This window comes from Leptidea sinapis, chromosome 38 (genome assembly GCF_905404315.1).
Source record: "Leptidea sinapis chromosome 38, ilLepSina1.1, whole genome shotgun sequence".
Lineage (NCBI taxonomy): Eukaryota > Metazoa > Arthropoda > Insecta > Lepidoptera > Pieridae > Leptidea > Leptidea sinapis.
The window spans coordinates 4,219,770-4,239,350 of NC_066302.1; the positions used below are offsets into that span (position 1 = coordinate 4,219,770).

Here is a 19,581-nt window from a genome sequence, read left to right on the forward strand (position 1 = left end):
CATTACAAACTTTTTATAGTTTTAATTACTATGCCAAAGCTACAAAATAAATGACAATGTCTATTAGATCTAATTTCAAACATACATATCATAGGAATTTCTGATCACATCGTATACTCATATTTGTTAATAAATATTATTTATCAATCGCGTGGAACCTTCGAAATACAGTAAAGGGCGCTATTATTATTAATTCATGTATTTTTAAAACAATGGTTGGCAAAGGGGAGGTGAAAAGCAGTCGTATCTTTCATCAGTGTTATTTAAAATGTTGTAAACTGCAAAACCTCACCCCGTTGACCAGCGTAATACCTTCTAAAAATGGAAAAGTTTTGGACTTTATAGTTGATAGAATAAAGTATGTTGATTGGCCCCCTATTCTTAATGCTTTGAGTTGTGATCTCAGCCTTCATTCAGTGTCGATAAAATGTCGTCAGCAAGTTAAAACTGGTAAGTCGTCTTCCAATTTATACTCCGTAGACATTCATATAAGTTAACTGAGTAAGTAGACTCTCTCGACTGCTTGTTTTAAAAAATGGACATAGATTTATATTTCCGTTGATAATATCATTCATTATGATAAATAATAAGTATTAGATACGAATCAAATATATAATTCCGCAAATAGTCCGTTTCATTATTTAATACTTACCAAGTGAAGCGAAATAATGATTGAACATGTGAACCACAGTATTGGAACAAATAGACTGCGAGCGATTAGCGAAGACTGTAAACAAGCGATCTGTTATTCTGACCAACTTTATGTTAAACAACCTGGTGGAAGCTATCTCGCAGCTGCTGGTGAATACCACGTTACTGTCGTCTTTGATGCTCGAAGGACTTCCCATGAAGATACCGTACTTGAATCCTATTTGTGAGGTACGTTTAGTATTATTTGAACTAACATCTTAGACAAGTATAGTGATAGTAGAACGTCAAGTTTGGAAGAACTAGTATGCAGCTATCAAGGCATAAAGGCATTTATTTTCTCAAAATTGATTCCTTTAGAATTCTTTTTGATGTCATTTCTAATAACTACTAGATACTACTACCGCTTCGGAAACAAATGGCGCTCTGAGAGAGAACAAGCGGCGCAAGAAACTCTCCCAGCATTCTTTTTTTGCGCTCTATATATACTAGTCAAAACAAAATAAGGGCCACTTGATTTTTTTGGCCTCGCTAGCGATAATTTATTTTTTATGCATTCTCAAGTAGCTGATACTTTATTGTGGTGTTACCTTATTTGTTTACACACTTTTTTTGAGCATTCCACCCGCATAATTGTTTGAAGTGGGTAGTTTTAGATAATTTATTGCAACCACTTGATTCCACCCGATTTTAAGACGGATTTCAACTCAGTCAAATTGACGATTCTCTCAGGAACACTGTAAGTTTCGTTTGACTAGTGGCTGAATTAACATTTTAAAAAAGTTATGTCGAGAATTCGAAGTCATATGGACTTGCCAACCGTAACTAGGGCCGTAACATTGCTTCAAGAAGGCCATTCGCAGCGTTCTGTGGCGTTGCAGTTGGGTTTTTCCCGGCGAGCGATCCAGAATGCTTTGAATCGTTTTCAAGAGACTGGGAGACTAACCAGGAGACGGGGATCTGGCAGAGTTCGAGCAACTACAGCACAGGAGGGCCGCTACGTGCGCTTGACTGCGCGTAGATAACGCTGTATAACAGCCCGTTCGTTACAAAACCGTTTGCAGCAGGCGACCGGTACACGTGTTAGTGATCAAACTATTAGAAATCGTTTACACGAAGACCAGCAGTTCTCCAGGAGACGTGTAGTGCGGATACCATTAACAAGTGCACATCGTGCAAACCGATTATCATTCGCAAGGCAGCATCTGGCGTGGGATATGAATGATTGGAGGGCTGTATTGTTTACGGATGAGTGCAAAGTTAATTTTTTTAGTGATGACCGTCGCATTAGGGTCTGGAGGCGTGAAGGTGAGTGATTTTCGGATGCTTGCATCCATGAAAGTGACAGATTTGGGGGCCCCAATGTTATGGTATGGGGAGGAATCTCTATGTCAGGCAGAACCGAGCTGGTAATTCTAAACGAAGGCACAATAACAGCTCAACGTTACATCAAGGAGGTCATAAGACCCCATGTGGTCTCATATGCACATAGAATCGGCGCAAGATTCTATCTGATGCACGATAATGCTCGCGCTCATACAGCTAGGGCCACCAGAGAAGCCCTAGAGGAGGCTGGTATACAGGTGTTGGCCTGGCCTGCAAACAGTCCGGATCTAAATCCCATTAAACACATGTGGGATTTACTGAAATGCAGTGTTCAAAGCACAAACCAACCCGTGCACAATGAAAGACAGCTAATAAACGTTCTGAAATCAAGCTGTGAACAAATTCCTCAAGAAACAGTGGTTCACCTGGTGGAGAATGTACCTTCTAGGCTTCAAGAGTGCATTAGTAATCGAGGACGGTATACTAGATATTGAGGAAAGTCATAAATCAAGAAACATTTTGTTTTTTTTTTACAGAATTTTTTTCCTCACTAATTATTTTTGCAAAAATGTCAATTTTTAGAAAAAGTGGAGCAAATTTCTTTTTTTAATGGAATGCATCATTATTTTATGCTGTCTACAATAAAAAATCAATCAATTTATCCAACTGAAACATTGATCAACCTTTAAACCTCAAGAATTCATGAGAATACTGTAAAAATGTGGTGGCCCTTATTTTGTTTTGACTAGTATATATACAATATATATAGAGCGCAATATTATACAATATAATATAATTATAATATATATACAATATTGTACAGTCATTTCTATCGCTATAAAATAATCACAATCTAGTCCCAGGCTGTCCGATCATTTAGATATTCAGCAGTGGAGTAATAGGATTTACGACAGAGCCATTTTTTTATAAAACATTTAAATTTATTTATAGATAATGCCTGAACAGTGGCTGGGACTTTATTATAGAAGTGTATACATTTACCCTTAAAGCTATTATGTATCTTATGAAGCCTACTAGAATTAGTTTCAAGCAATCCCTTATTTTTAGTGTTATAATAATGAAAATCACTATTAAGAGCAAAAAGGTGACGATTTTTGTGAACATATATTAAATTTTCATAAATGTACTGACAATGAACAGTCATAATATTTATTTCTTTATATTTTTCTTTGAGAGACTGTCTATAATCAAGCTGATATATAGCACGAACAGCTCTCTTTTGCAGAGCAAACACTATATCAATGTCAGCAGCATGACCCCGTAGTAAAATACCGTACGTCATGATGCTGTGAAAATAACTGAAGTACACTAATCTAGCGGTCGCAACATTCGTGTACTCTCTAATCTTTCTAACTGCATATGCCGCAGAGCTGAGTCTATCTGCTAGATGGGCAATATGTGGACCCCACTGAAGCTTTTTATCTAACGTGATACCCAAGAAGACCGTAGTGTCCACAAGTTTCAATCTCTGGGATTTATAAGTACGTTGGTTTGTACCTCCGCTGTGTTTGGTGTAATGAACCGCAAACACTTTGTTTTTTTACTGTTTAAGTGCACATTATTCGTCTCAAACCAACGCACTATCTTTGAGAGTGCATTTTGCACCTTGTCATCAATATTTGCACATCGCTTCACTTTAAAAATAAGTGAAGTATCATCAGCAAACAATACAATCTCATGGCTATCATCTACCACAAACGGTAGATCGCTAATATATAAGAAACAAGAAAGGAGCGAGAATATAACCCTGTGGAACACCTATTCCCACAGGTTTACCCGAAGACCGTTTGCCATTTACATCGACTATCTGAACTCTTTCGCTTAAATATGGCATTAACAGATTTAGGGCTCTATTTTTCACTCCATAATGCTTTAGTTTTAGGAGTAAAGTTTCATGGTGGAAGCAGTCAAATGCTTTGGGCAAATCACAAAAAATGCCCAATGCATCTTGTGACTCTTCCCAGGCGTCAAAGATGTGCTCAATGAGTCTAGTACCCGCATTAATTGTTGATTAGCCCCTAGTGAAACCAAATTGATGTTTGTTCATTAATTTACAAAAATGCATTTGTAGATGTTGAAGCAAAAGTTTTTTAAAAATTTTACTAAAAACAGGCAGCACTGAAATAGGTCTGAAATTAGCAGGGTCAAAAGAACTGCCCGATTTAAACAAAGGTATAACTTTGCTGTATTTCATGAGGTCAGGGAACACACCCTCATCTATGCATTCATTAAATATTATTGCTAATTAAGGTGCTATAATGTCAAGTATGTATTTTACAATATTAGTCGAATGGCCCCATAGGTCTTTTGTATTTTTTAGGTTAATTGATTTGAAGATTTTTATTATAGCGCTACCTGTAACATACTTAAATTTCAAATCAGTGGAAAATACTGGTACGTGTAATTTAAGCATATCATGTGCTGCTTTTGGTGAAGAGTTAAGGTCTTTGGTCGTGATAATCGGGATTTCGGAGAAGTATTATTATTTTCGGAGAAGTAGTATAGTAGGTCCTACCGATCTCTTCCAGTGGAGTGAGGACAATTTAGTCCAGTGAGTATTTTTTTTCATCTGTGGGAGGCTCCTTTGCACAGTATGCCGGCTAGTTTCTGCGACTATTTCTGCCGTGAAATACAGTAATGTTTACACATTACTGTATTTCGGTCTGAAGGGCGCCGTAGCCAGTGAAATTACTGGGCAATTGAGACTTAACATCTTATGTCTCAAGGTGACGAGCGCAATAATTGAAGTGCCGTTTAGAATTTTTGTGTTTTTCAAGATTATCATTCAACTTACGTCCGTATTCCAATAATATCTCAATACGTAATCAGTGATCTGTTTTGTTACTGTCTTCCTGGCCCTGCATAAAAGTGACAAGATATACTTAATCACGGATTGCGTATTGACACCCCTGGTATACGGACTTTAGTTCGTCTCTCTGTATCAGACAATATTATTGAACAACTCGTTGCAACATCTCTACTTGCCACGCTGCCTCATCGGCGACGCTGGCTGCCAGGCTGTGTGCAACGCCGTGCGCTGTCTGCCCAACATCCTCACCCTGGACTTGAGCGGCTGCGAACTCACGCCACTAGGCGTCGGCTACATTGCGGAGCTGGTTAAGGTAAAATCCATCCATTATCTGAAGCTACTAAATCGAATTCCAAAAATCCAATTCGGATTGCGTGCAGATAAATGTATTCGTTTGCTCAATTTTTTTTTAAATAATAATAATAACGTTATTTTCTCACCAACAACCAAAATTACAATACAACGAAAGCATAAAAAATACAGGGGATACTAAAGTTTTGGTCGCGTATTGCTGCTACCTGTGGTAGAAAATAAAATACCTGTATTACTGGTCACCAGGATTCTCAAGAGTCACTCTTACACAGTGACTAAAAAGCTATAAAAATGAAAGTATAGAGGTAAATATGTGTGTATGCATAAGAGGGAGAGAGGGTGTGTGTGTGTTTGAGAGGGAAAAAGGGGTCAATTATAATAATAGAAATTTTTGGAGATTATTTTTTTTCCCTAAATACTACCTATACTAACCTGCATTTTAACTACCAATGACTCTCGTGTTTTAGTATCAAAAGATCCACCGCTACAGCGAAAACTGGGTGCATACCTTACGGTATCGGCTACCAGAGTTGGATACGATGGCGGGACTGCGACGCATTACGCTGTGTGGTAACGTACAGATTGGTGACGTCGGCGCCGCGAACATACTGGAAGTGTTGGCTGATGACTTGTGGATCAAAGGTTTCGCTTTGTACAATATTCGCGTAATATAAGTCATCGCCACAGCGAGCAATAGTTTACACACTACGAAGCCAGCTGCTGACATTAGACATGACGCGAACATTCTAGAAGTACTGTGGCACTTCGGAAACAACGTTCAATGTTCGTGTGCTACTACGAATTCCGGGGTCTTAAAACTTAAAGGGGTAGGTACTATCCCTCTGGTACACAATATATTTTCAACCCATTCTCGATAGTTGTGTTGTGATCAATTTGTCATGGCTTTTACCACGGACGAGTAAAAAAAGAAGGACTCCGCGCCGTGATATTAGCACTTGCTAACATAATAGCAGTTATGCTAGCGTGTGTGTGGTTACGGGGGATACTAGTTACACATTTTTTTCTCCCTTAATAATCATATATGGCCACAAATACTTATAAGAGTATCGTTAATACAATTTTTCACAACACACGACGGCATTTTTAAAATATTTTATTGAGACGCAAACTGATCTGTCACAGACGATGACAATTCTCATAATGGCCGCCTATCGGCCAGTAGTAGTGTGTGTGCGTGGGGCTATGTATTTACACGTTCATCCGCTTGTTTTGGTGCTGGTTATGTAAGGTAACACGGAGTCCTTATTTTTTTACTAGTCCGTGGACTTTTACATGTATTTTTCCTTTAGCTTTAGATCTTCAGAACTGTGGGTTGTCAGACGAGGCCGGGAACGCGGCGCTCCAGATAATGAAGTCGAACACAACGCTGGTGGTCCTCGACTTGCGACACAATTCCATATCTAATGAGCACCTGGCACAGCTGCGATCTTCTCTAAGAGACAACGAGAGAGGTCCTAGTGATCTGGTAAATAATGTTCCGCTTTATTGCATTTGACATAACGAGATCACTGTTACTGTTTTTTCCTAAATAACATAGAAAAACAACTAATTAACATTTTTAATACTGAATTTATTTATCTGCCAATTATCAAACATTCTCTTTCTTATGACATTGATAAATAAAACTTAGAAATTTAATTTATTAATTTGTGCTAGGTGTAATATTGTTCTTTATATTTTTCTGCTCTTCTTCTTAATATTTTACTGTCAGTAAACTCTCTATCTTTTGCGACAATTTAATAGATTAATAATTTGACGCTTATTTTGTAGTACGCCTGGCTCTCGTCAAGTCACAGTGGCACTTCAGCGGATGGCAGATCTGTTAAATCTGTAGCAACTAAGTAAGTGCTTACATAAATATTGTGACAATTGTTTTTAGATCATATTTCCCAACTTTGTTATATTTGGGCTCACCATTTTCGATCTTCTTTGATCTGTGGGGTTCCTTGGAAGATTTATTTTTGATATTATTATCAACAAGTCTGTAACTTGTGAACAAGTGTAGGAGCAAAATCTAAAGCCAGAATTTGTAGACTGTGGTTCTTAAAAATTATTTCGAAAACTAGTTAAACACCGTGATTTATTAATTTATATTGTTTTCATGATTTTCTAAAATAAAAATTGAATTAATTTATCCTTCGAGTGTAATAAAAAGCAAGGACGTTCTATACATATGGACATATCAATCCCAGTCTGATAACGGTACGGCAAAAGTGTGTTTAAAGACAATGTAAGCACACTTTTCTCTTTAGTCGTGTGTCAACTGTGTGTCATCAACAAGCCTAAGTGTGCTATAAAAAGTACTTAAAATATATTAAACATTAACGACTCAAATATAAGATTGATATGCAAAAAGCGGAAGTAATTTAATAAAACGAAAATTTTTTCATTAAATATGGTACAATATTATTGACAAGACCCGCTTGTCAGAATGGGACAGATGAAAGGACACAATCAGAAATGTATAGACATAGCAGTCGAAGGTAATTATGGTGTCATTTGTGGCATGTGCCATATTTCGGCTTTGATTTTGTGAGGTGCATTGTCTATATGTATAGAACGTCATTGGGTAAAAGCAAAGATATTATTTAATAACTGAACTGGTAGAAAGTATCTATATTTCACTATAAATTTCCTCCCACTTATTTTTTTTTATATAAGAGGCGGCAAACGGTCAAGAGACCCGTGATGGGAAGTTGTGAGGCAACCCTACATGGACATCTGCAACACCAGGGGTCGAGAGATGTATGCCTTAAAGTGGGGAACATGCTCTAATCTTGAAGGTCCCTAGATCGTATCGGTTTGAGAAAACTGCAGGCGATACTAAAATTGATTCCATAAAGTGTCTGTTCGAGGCAAGAAGTGTTTCACAGAACGCACGGTCGATGATACAAGTCGCTTTCGTATACGGCCAAATGGAAGAAGCTGGTTCTGGGGAGCGCCCGCGCAAATTTTTGCTTAGGTATCCGGCATACCTGTAGTTGCAGACGGTGTCTTGAAGTAGTATTCGCCTTACATTTGATACCTACTGATAAATTTGAATCGACGTCTATTTGTAATTGCGAAACCTTTGCCACTACAAGATAATCTAGGTTAAGGTTTTAAATAATTTCAATTATATTATTTGAATAGAATTGATTTCATTGACAACTTTTGGTCTATACATCTCCAAAATTTATTTCCAGAAACGGAATCGTAAAGGAACGAGCTCCGTCGAATATGCGAATTGCGCTGAATAAATTCACTAATAAATCTGGCGTAGTCAAGAAAGAAAAGTGAGTGTTATATCTATTAATAATTATTAACATGTCAATTGAATGCTCTTATAGTAGTTCCAGTTTGCAGATGAATTCCACTGCATGGTATGGTACCATAAAATACCTATAATAAGTATGACCCGTAACTTAAAGTACCTACTCTTATTAGGTGCATAAGATACTTGTTCTTGTGTGAATTTATTTTTCAACCTAAGATAATGTCCAGGAATTACGCGGAAGAGTTGGAGGAACAGCTTCAGGAGGAGATATCGCACCGCCAGCAGTTGGAGGAGCTCAACCAGCAGCTCGTGGAGCAGATGAAAGAACTCAAACACCAGCAGATGCAGCTTTGGGTTAACGCGGCTGGCTCTTCCGGTACTTTCCTCGCGATATATCAAGAATTACTAAAATTACCACCAATAGATTCATACACTGGAAGACTATCGAAAGATACTAATCTGAAGATAGGGCATCTCAGTCTTTTATTACAATTATGATATAAATAAAATGATAATGTTAAGAATAGCCGGAACACGTACACTGCTGGAAAAAGGCCTTTTTTCGAGAGTTCATCATCATCAACTGCGATCGCCAACTCGCCAACCAAGCGTGGCAATTATAGCAAAACCCCTCCTAATAAAAACATGACAGATAATTGGAATGATTTAATTCTTTACAAGTATTAATAATAAAAATACTGCATCAAATTACTTCCAGGTTCTTCAAGTACGATTTGTCATGGAAACATTGATGAAAAAACTTGGAAATTATATATTGTTTTCCCACCATGTGTGGTGTTTCCTTCGTATTCTTTTGCCATGCAATTGTTAGTGGAACCAATTCCCGATGGATTGTTCCACAGGTTCGGATCAATCATTCCAAGCGAGTTCAAGGTCCGGCGACTTTTCGAGCAGTTCAGGATCAACCAGCTCTGTGCCCATCGACCAGAACACACTGTCCTACATACAGCAGGCGTTCAAGGATATATACGCTTTTATAAAGAATAACCAGTGTCAAGGGTGAGTAATAAAATATTATAAAACGACTTTATTAAGTAAATAATGCTCACATAACTCGGCAACTTTACTATTAATTTCACTTTCCACAAAAAATTCTGAATACGTTTATTTATTTAAATAAATAAATATGTTTCCTATACAAAACACTGTGGAATATCTGTTTTACGTTCGTTTAGACTTTAGTTGGTTGGTTGAATATTCATAGACCGAAACGTGCCACCTACGCGTTTCAAGGCTTATAGAATATGTAATTCTTAAATACTTTAAAGAAAATGCATTTTGTATATAGAGGTATGGGATCAATTATAGAGTATTATCCATTCCCTCTTTGAGCAACGAGATCATGATAAATGCTATAAATCGCAGGCAATGTACAAAAGAGAAGCAGGTTGATGAGAAATCATCAACATCACCCGAAGTCAGTGAAGTGGAAGACGCAAGCGAACCGCACGTGAGCATCGTGCCCAAGAGAGCCAAGAGCTCGCACATGAAGCTGGCTGACAAGAGAAGGAAAAACAAGGCCACGAAATCTGAGCACGTTCTTAACGAGATACAATACCTCACGGCGACAAATAAAGTGGTCAGTTGGTATATCCTTTAATAAATCCTAGTCATAAAATTATTCAGCAGAAATGAATAAGCTCTTTTAGCAACATTTCGTCGTATAAGTATATTTTTTTCTTAAGTCGCGTCGTTTCGCGTCGAACTCGACGAACAAAAGATCTATCGCACAGACAAATCGGCGACCTGTATAGCCGAGTGGTTAGCGATCCTACCTACTAAGCTAGAGGTCCCGGGCTCGAATCCCGGTTGGTGCAAGCATTTATATGATGAATATGGATGTTTGTTTCCGAGTCATGGATGTTTAAATGTATTTATGTATGTTTATAATATGTATTTATGTATTTTTAAGTATATTGTATTAAATATATCGTTGTCTTGCAACCCATAACACAGGCTATATTATGCTCAATTTGGGGCAAGATAATTTGTGTAAAAAGTGTGTCAATATTATTATAAAAAAAAATAATCAAAACTAAGTATATAGATTTATGAAATTTCGCAAGAAGTAGTAAAGAGAAATTTGTGTCACTTAGCGAAGATATCTTATTTCTAATTAGAAGAATAATATATATTCTATACTGTTTCAAAGAAACCGTCACAGTTCACAGTAGATTACTTACATTACTTATTCTCAATGTGCACATGTCTTTAAGCAGCAGTTTGCTTTTCAAGCAATTATGAAAATTTTCAGAAACCACAAATGATAGAACGGCAAATGGGTGACACTCACAATGCGCACGCACAAGAAAACATTTTAAAAGGAATTTTATCAGGGCAGGATTTGAAGAAGGTAAGCTAGATGAAAAATGTGAATTTTCTTTTATATTAGATAATATATGTATCGATCGAATAAAATCTTCGATACAAGTTCCCTCATATAATATCTGGCTATTATATTATGTGAATGTGAATAAAGAATTATTTCCCTAAACGTCGAAGGTAATAAGCAAATAATAAACAAACAAAAAATATATGCTTTATAATATTAATGAAACTACATTTGCCCATTTATTTTCAAACATATAAAAAATTTGTTTTTTTTTTTCCTAATTTTATTGAATGCGCCGCCATACCTTTCCTACGATACACAAAAATATATATGCACAGACAATATAGATTTATAAAAATTATAATATCTAGAGATAATCTGCTTTATTGAAATAAATATTTAATAGAGATTTTATTAAATTTTTAAACCAGCTTGGTCGGGTACGCTATATTTAATGAAATATGTTAAAATAAAGGTTTCTAAATAAGGTAAATTTTTCCATCATCCAATATTGGTGTCGTCTTTTTTAGTTATTTTCTGCTGACCATAGACATGCGTCTAGACTGGGTACAATGTGACTAAAATTTTGGAATTTGTGGAATTTTTAACGCAGTTCAGCGGATTGCGAAATCCGACAAAGAACTTCTGGGCGGTTAAAAATTCGCAATGCGTGCCAGGCCTTATTATTGACTCTTACGTCACAGGAGCTAGATTGTAATTCTTTTGATTGATGGTCGGTTACCCAGGCTAAATCAATAGGCATCCATAGGCGATGGCATATTTTTTGGCACTTAGATGAGCATGTTTAAAAAATATAGAACGGTTTCTTGCTGGTAGCTGTCAAATTTTTATTTTAGTCAAACTAATTCCATAGACTATGCTACAGATAATAACGAAGTTTGAGCTATAATTTATTTTCAGGAAAATATACATGAAGGGTCTAGTTCTCCGAGCAGAGTAGTGAGTGATTCTTCAGATACTCTAGTTTGTTCGCCCCGCATAAGGAAACCCATCAACCCCAGGGACGCGCTCTATTCCTCGTCAGATGAAGATCCGTGATTTTTTTTAATTATTTATTTGTTAAACGTTTTGTGATCAAGATGACAGTTGAGTATCTGCTGATTGTTTTATTGTAGATTGTTTATAATAATTTATTTAAAACAGGAATAGTACACTCAGGGGTTTTCGAATATTCTTCTTCCAGATACCAAGCAGATAGACAAATTCATGAATTGCAACCTGAAGCAATGCTAAACTTGCAGTTTTATGGCCATTCCAAATATTCAATCTATCTCTTACTTGAGATAAAAATCGTAACTATCGCTGACTTTTGTGTTCTAATAAACTTATCGACGGTAACTCACCTTATCCGTACACGCCGTCTGTCAATGGGACGACGTATAGCTTGCCAGCGATAGAATTTTGTATGGAAATAGCAATACACGCGTCCCAATAAAAGGCGATAAGAATGACTTATCGGGTATATTGGGAAAGCTTCAGATTATTGACAGCTAATTACTGACAGTAGAAGGTAGTAATCTATCTCTATCTGTAGATAGTATATTGGGAACGGCCGTTAACTGATAAACTATACTTACAGTTTCAAGCCCAATTTCCATTTTGATTAGAACTAGTGCATGTGATTATTATTAACCGCTCGTTTTTGCGAGAAACTTCTTGCTTCGCTCAGCCACTTTGTAGAATAAATTACCGGCTGCAGTATTCCCGAACGACTTATGGACCTTAACTTAGAGCATACTCCCCAACTTAAACGCCGGCAACGCATCTCTTGACTCCTGGTATTGCGAATGTCTATGGGCGGTATTTTCACAACTTCCCATCACGGGAGCCTCTTGCCCGTGTTGTTTATGGAAAAGGAGGACAAATGAGCGTACGGGTCACCTGGTATTAAGTGATCACCGCGGCCCACATTTTCTTGCAATACGAGAGGAATCACAAGAGCGTTGCCGGCCTTTAAGAAGGTGTACGTGCTTTTTTTGAAGGTACCCATGTCGCATCGTTTCGGAAACACCGCACAAGGAAGCTCATTCCACAGCTTTGTTTGTTTGTTTTTTAATTAACAATCAGTTTAGTTGAGTGATTAGAAGAATGTTCTATTTTTTGTGAGTTTAGCGGACCCTTTATTTGTTTAAAAAAAGCAAAGTCGACGAACGCGGCAATAAGTAAAAAAAGCATTTTATTTCACTTTTGACAGCAAAGTATCGATGTTGTATTAGATTTCAGTATTCCGAGTTCGGGGAGGTTTATGAATATTACATGGGGTTTTCATTACGAAATTGCCGATTGCCGAAATTTAAAGAAAACTACGTTGGTGCGAGATTTTTACAGATTCTAGATTTGAAAAATCAAATACTCATACTGTGTTATCATTTATTAATTTATAGAACGTATTATATGAAAAACAATACCTTATACTTCATCTAAGACACTACTGCTACATTTCATTATCAATTACTCTTTTTGCTTGCATTTTCTGAGTCGGCATTCTGTTGCTGTAGCTTGGCAAACATTATTTTTTCTTTTGCCTCTTGACGAGCCAGCTTTTCTTTCTTCTTCTGTTCCTTTTCTTTCTTTGCCAACATCTCTTGGAATCTCTCATCTTTGGGATCTAATTTAAATCCGAAGTGTCTACGTACTTCTTCTATGAGGCGCTCTTTCTTTTGCTGTAAATATAATTTTTTCCAATGTTACTATCACTATAGAAGTAGATTCTTTTATTACATATTAACAGAACTATAGATTGTAGACATACATTTGCAAAGATTGGAGTTCATGTAGCCAGGTTGTTTTTCAATCAGTCTACAACGTGCACAATTCATAAACACCAGATAATTATGTAAATTGTAATACTAAGGAATAAACAGGCGTTTAACCTGGCTCACGTTCACGGATATTATGTATAATATGTAAATCCATACTAAACAAAGTAGCGGGCACAACAATTAATATAAATAAGATATAAGTAAGATAAAATAGTCTACAGGTAAATTACTTTCGAGACGTTTTTGCTTTTGTTTATATATTTACAGCTAATCCAAACTTGAAATTAAAATTTCCTTGTACAGAAAGAAAATGTGGTTTATTCCTAATATGGTTTATAACATTAATTGTTCTGGTTGACCTTTTTCACACTTTAAAGTGAAACAAGGCCAACCGAGATCATAATTCCACAAAATCCTAGCAGGGGTGCTACAAGGATCTGTACTTGGACCCGTCCTGTATAACATCATCACAAGCAATCTTTGACAACTATCTTAAGGTGAGCGTAGCTACATTCGGTGATGATAATGCCTTCCCCTCCTGCAAAAAGGGCCCGATTCAGGTAAGGTCCCAAATACAAAACCAGTTAAAGGCCACCAAAACATGGTTGACAAAGTGGAAAATAAGGCAAGTGCTTCAAAATCCAGCCATATATCTTTCACTCTGCAAAAAGGTATAAGCCCAAAAGTTAAACTTTCTCACACCACTTGCGATAGATAACTAAGTGTTCACCTAGCTTATGTGGAAAACTCATATCAACAAGAAAAGGGGACAAAATTAACCTGCAATTTAGGAATCCACAATATACACTACAGATATGATTTTAATATGTAATTTATTTGGCCCCAAACCCAGGACAGATATGGTTTTTCATATGACTTTTGCAGGTCACTGTTCACTTGTATTTGGCCAGTACAGCAATTTCGATTTACCTCGAAGAAGGTTGTCAGAATAATGCTCAATTTCCAAGCATGTTTGAGAAAAAGTATTTTTAGGGCTTTAATGGAGTTAAATTCGGAAGACATAACTCAAGATGGTGGCTGGATGATCTTGTTACCGGGACCTGCTTGATGTGTTTTTTTTTTTTTTTATTATTATTTCCTTTAAAGTTAAAATTATTATATATTTTATTTTATGCAATGCTCACATAATGCCTCTATTTATTTACGGTATATGTGGATTGATGCATCTACTATACTCAATAACTCTTGTGTTTATAAGTATTAATTTACTTTTTTTCTTTTTTAACTTACTTGTGTAAGCCTTTCAGTTTTTGACATTTCAGTATTTTTGTTGCGTCACTTTGCATATATTGTAATTGAAATGATTTGTAAAACAATTAAAATGTTTACTTGTTGTGGCAATGAGTATCTTGCTACTTCTTCTCATCAGCTCAACCCTTTACGAAGTAGAGGTAAATTCAATAAGAAAAAATATTTTTGTTTTTTGACATTTATAATTGTCATTTCCGTGACCTACTTAATAAAGAGTTTTTGAATTTGATGAAACCTAAGAATTTGGGTGCCTTATTTATGATAAAGTTAATGTGTTCATTGAAGAAGGTAGCAACTTGAGTGTACTCTTTTTAGAAATGATTTTATAATTTATAATCAAATGTGATGGGATTAAATTTTCTAGGATATAATTTACATATAACAATTAATCACATTTAAATCTTATTTATTATCTAAACAATAATGTTCAAATCTATCGAGTTCATCCTGAAAGTGATGTGCACATTAAAGTGAACTGACAAGAGATATTATCTTCATATCATCAGCATATTATAATATGATCTATTATTGAATTAATAAAGCATGAGGAATCATTTATATATAAAACTAGCTGACCCAGCAAACGTTGTATTGCCGATATTAAAATTGCGATACAAAAGTAACTGTTGATTGTAGATGGGTGAAAATTTGAAGTTGTATGTATTTTTTAATGCTGATCAATAATAAAACAGATTTAAAAAAAATTAAAAAAAAATTGCAGTGGACTACCCTTAACATTTAGGGGGATGAAAAATAAATGTCAAATACCCAATATAGAAGTTTCGAAGAAGTTTATCTACAAACACCGCAACATCAGAATTTTATATATTAGATATATTAAAGAGTAGGGGACTTGGTAGAGATCCTTGAGAACCTCCTGATATGATCAGTATTCTTAACAACATGTAGCCTTGCAATACAACAGTCTGTACAGGTTACAATGACTACCTATAGACTGCAACTTACACAATAGTAGTAAGTGGTCAATTCTATCGAAGCATTTACTTTGGTCTGGTTTTGACGTATGGACAGGACAAATATTTAGGTTTGTATCAGTGGATGATCCTTTTAAAAGACCGTGTTGCTCTAAGGTTAAAGTTTGTTCCAATTTCAAACAATCATATATATATAGATTATAAAGAACTCTCTTCAAACTTTGAGCAATTAATCATTATTTTGAGGCCTATAATTTGTATGTATTACAGTAATATAAGCAATTTCTCAAATTTTAGGTTTAGGTAACACTCTCTCAGATGGAGAATAATTATGATAGAGTTTAAACATAAAATTAAAAACTCACCTTGACAGCTTCCACTTCAGCAGCTTTCTTGGCTATCTTAGCATTTAGCTCTTTCTTCCATTGATCTAACTTTTCAAACTTAGCAGCCACTTCTTTGTCTCTCTGTGCTATCCTCAATATTTCATCTTTTCTCTTCTGTGCAGCAGCATGCATCATATCTGGTATTGAATAAGGAAATGCAACAGCCTCATATTCTTGTATTTCCTGGATGTCTGTTTTTGAGGGCCAGCAAATACCTTGAGATTAAAAATAAAATACTGTATATGTTAGGCACATGTTAAACTGCAAAATATTTTAAGTATTAATCAAGTTATTACATGCCACAACTTGACATAGATGTTGGCAAAGTATATTATGCGCCTATTCTGCTAAAAATAGTCTTGGGTTTAACCCTCCTTTGAGCATGTACATCCTAGTCAGTCTTCATCATATCAACCTAGTACAAATTTCACTGTGTTTTCTTTCACAATAACCGTGTTGAATAAACATTCATATAATATTAAAAATCAATAACATATTGGTAATTGGAACCAAATAGCACTAGCGCCACAGACTCCCAGGACCAGTATTGCCATGTTGTTAACCTTTCCGTTCCGGAAAACTATAATCGAGCGGTTTTCCGCCTCACCTCAGATAGACGTAATTTAGGGGCTCGCTCAGCGATCTGTCAATGTGTATTAATAGATAGCTAATAATTTTGATGATTTGAGTGAATGTATCTGAAAGCTATTGAAACAAGCTCCAAGACCAAAATAAACCATCTTATAAACAAGTAAGTGTCAAAACTTGGTGAAGGAATAATGTGATGTACGACACTCTCGGTTTTTCGTGTGTCTGAAAAATCTAGTGCCCTCAGGCACTGCCAATATCGGAAGGTTAAATTATAGGAACTGCATGTTTAAACTTGTCGTTTGAGTTGTGTAGTAGATGTGCAATTCAAATTGATGTATTCTGCAAAATTCAATTCTGCAATAACACTATAGTAGTGTACTGAATAAATAAATGCAGGAAAAGATGCATGAATTTACTTATTTGGGTTTCTCATAGTCACAAACTTGAAAAATTGTTTATAGATATTTTTGTTTGTTTGTTTTGGTTATTTTTATCTGACTTGAATGAAAAAATAAGTTACAACTACCTATTAAAAATACTACTTGATACTTTAATACCACCTTTACCCAATGGATGTACCATAACTATTATTTATTAATGCATAAATAAACCTACAAAAAAATTATCAAATACTGCTGCAGGTATTATTTATTAATTAATTAAAATTTACACAAATAATTGCATAATAAATTATAATAATTAATTAATATTTGTACCATTTGTATCATCATTTTATATAATATGTTGATTTTAGTAAATATGGAAAAGATAGATAAAATTTAGCATGTAAGAAGTCTACTATACTATACAGAAGAAACACGCTTGATAATGTTTAAATTTAAATATTTGTTATGTTGCCATTTTCACATTAATTTCTAGTTTGTATACCTACTGCTACCAACACACACAACAGTAGAATAGTAGGAACAAAAATCCATTTATCAAAACTGTGGTGTACTCGAAGTACATGAGAAGAATGCAAAAAAAAATTAACTTACTTGGATTCACACCACTTGTAATTCCATATTTTCCATACATTTTTCGGTTATATTTGACAGTTAAATGAGCTATGATCTTAGGTTCTTCATATGGCCGCCTGTTATTCATAACATTGAAATGGGCAGGAGCTAAACGAGATATATTTCTCTTTTTCTCTATTTCTAATTCTCTAGCAAGTGTGTCTTCAGTATCATCAACAATTACAACTTGATCGCTTGTGTCTATTTCAGGCGTTGTAGTTGCTGAACGTAATATATTTTTAAGACTAGGCCTTAACAGGTTTCGTCTCAAGCACAAATTCATATTTAATGTTTCAATCTAAATATCACTTTATAACTAAAATTATTGTCTTAAATTTTGATTTTTTTAAGGTTCTCGCTTTTATTAGTTTTTCAGTACCACTATATACACAAAACACTATTACTCTAACGAACCTTAGTACTAAGACTAACTTATCTACTAACTATTAAGTTCATAAGTATAAGCAAATATTTAGATATAAATAATAAGATTTTGTTATTTTAGGTTATGTTTCAAAGTGAAATTATGAAACACAGATGTCAGATTTTTTAAGTTATCTAACTCTGTAATCTGTGCTCAGAACCATTAAATTATTACTTTTTTCTTCTGGAAAGGCAGAGCCATTACCCATGCATATTTATTAAAAGCAGAAATTCAAAGTATTAATTTTTAACGGACATATTATTATTTTATTGTTTTAAGAGAGATGTTTACAGTTCCATTTTGTAACTTTTTAAAATGAAATTTTTTTTACTCACGATAGTAGTTTAGCTATTTCAAAACTTCCATTAAAAATTATATATTTGGTTTAATCTGTCATACTAAAAACTACAAAAATCTTAGTACTTTGACAAATAACCAAAATATTGTAAGTATAATATAATGTTTACAAAAAACATGAAACACGACGGAAATTACAAAGTCTTGTTAACAAAACATTAGAATTTAAAATACTTATTTGAATTATAGTAAATCTCTACAACATTTTTTAAGTTGGCGTTATCTATCTTTCAAAATATCATATTTTTTTCTCTTTTTGTTTTTATGTTCGCCACTGCTTCTTTTTTCTTCTTCCGTCAAATCTTTTTTGTCTTTACTTTAACTATATTATTTTCGTATTTCCTTCTTTTACGCATTATTTTTAAATTTTTCCCTATAGCGTTTATGCTTTTCAACATTCGTTTAATAGGCATAATGACAGTATCTATAAACAAAGTATGGATAGATACGAATTAAGAAAACAATATAATAAATTAAGAGTATATAATAATGTATAATGTGATAAAAACCGGATTATTAGTGTGAGTTGGACTTGCCCACCGCGGTTTCCATACAAATTTGTAGGTACGTGTTTTTTGTAGTTTTGTTTTTAGTACGTGTGTAAACGGTCGCATTTTTTTACGTTACCTTAAAAGTTAGATTTTTTTCATAGCTTCAAGAGACTTTAGACCTGAGTAGGTATATCATTTTAATTTCAACTCGATACCTCTCCGCGTTCCCGAGATAAAGGGTTTTGACAAACAGACAGATTGACGGACAACAAACTGAACCTATAAGGGTTCCGTTTTGAGGCCCGGAACTCTAAAAACACGAAATTATAAGAAAAGCAATAGTGATTATTATTTTTTATAGGTATGCTCATGAAGACCTTTCATTTATTTTCGAACACGACAATTATATCTGAACTGCTTATTATTTTTAAATTTTATGAGTGCTTTCTTAAGACTGATAACGTTTTCTTTTAAATTAAACATTAAAGAACGAAAATAAAAGAAATCGCCCTTATACTTTCATTATGTTGCGCGTACATAATCTGTTTTATGTAAGACTGAAGAATGAACGGATGCC

The 19,581-nt window shown here is 34.9% G+C and overlaps 2 protein-coding genes across 2 annotated transcripts; one reads left to right on the forward strand and one right to left on the reverse strand.

Annotated features, from left to right (window-relative positions):
- The first annotated feature begins 90 nt into the window (after positions 1–90).
- On the forward strand, positions 91–11,862 carry LOC126975858 (protein Cep78 homolog). Its single transcript, XM_050823932.1, has 12 exons — positions 91–450; positions 692–879; positions 4,941–5,117; positions 5,584–5,758; positions 6,427–6,602; positions 6,908–6,978; positions 8,323–8,412; positions 8,621–8,769; positions 9,257–9,413; positions 9,780–9,993; positions 10,669–10,767; positions 11,668–11,862. The coding sequence occupies exons 1-12, from the start codon at positions 213–215 to the stop codon at positions 11,803–11,805; spliced, it is 1,872 nt and encodes a 623-aa protein (XP_050679889.1). The 5' UTR covers positions 91–212; the 3' UTR covers positions 11,806–11,862.
- A 1,261-nt stretch (positions 11,863–13,123) lies between these two features.
- On the reverse strand, positions 13,124–18,252 carry LOC126975878 (growth arrest and DNA damage-inducible proteins-interacting protein 1). The gene is made up of 3 exons (XM_050823970.1): positions 17,712–18,252; positions 16,102–16,337; positions 13,124–13,430 (listed from the first exon to the last, which is right to left on the reverse strand). Exons 1-3 carry the CDS (start codon positions 18,013–18,015, stop codon positions 13,215–13,217), a joined length of 756 nt encoding a protein of 251 aa, XP_050679927.1. The 5' UTR covers positions 18,016–18,252; the 3' UTR covers positions 13,124–13,214.
- Positions 18,253–19,581: the final 1,329 nt, after the last annotated feature.

What these genes read in the sequence shown, in the direction of transcription:
- LOC126975858 (XM_050823932.1), top strand. Translation starts at nt 213, where the DNA reads ATGGTTGGCAAAGGGGAGGTGAAAAGCAGTCGTATCTTTCATCAGTGT. An exon ending in TCGTCAGCAAGTTAAAACTG is followed by an intron (nt 451 to 691) that starts GTAAGTCGTCTT and finishes TGTGAACCACAG; the next exon opens with TATTGGAACAAATAGACTGC. An exon ending in CAGGGCAGGATTTGAAGAAG is followed by an intron (nt 10,768 to 11,667) that starts GTAAGCTAGATG and finishes ATTTATTTTCAG; the next exon opens with GAAAATATACATGAAGGGTC.
- LOC126975878 (XM_050823970.1), bottom strand. Translation starts at nt 18,015, where the DNA reads ATGAATTTGTGCTTGAGACGAAACCTGTTAAGGCCTAGTCTTAAAAAT. An exon ending in TACAAGTGGTGTGAATCCAA is followed by an intron (nt 16,338 to 17,711) that starts GTAAGTTAATTT and finishes TTTAATCTCAAG; the next exon opens with GTATTTGCTGGCCCTCAAAA. An exon ending in CTGAAGTGGAAGCTGTCAAG is followed by an intron (nt 13,431 to 16,101) that starts GTGAGTTTTTAA and finishes TTATATTTACAG; the next exon opens with CAAAAGAAAGAGCGCCTCAT.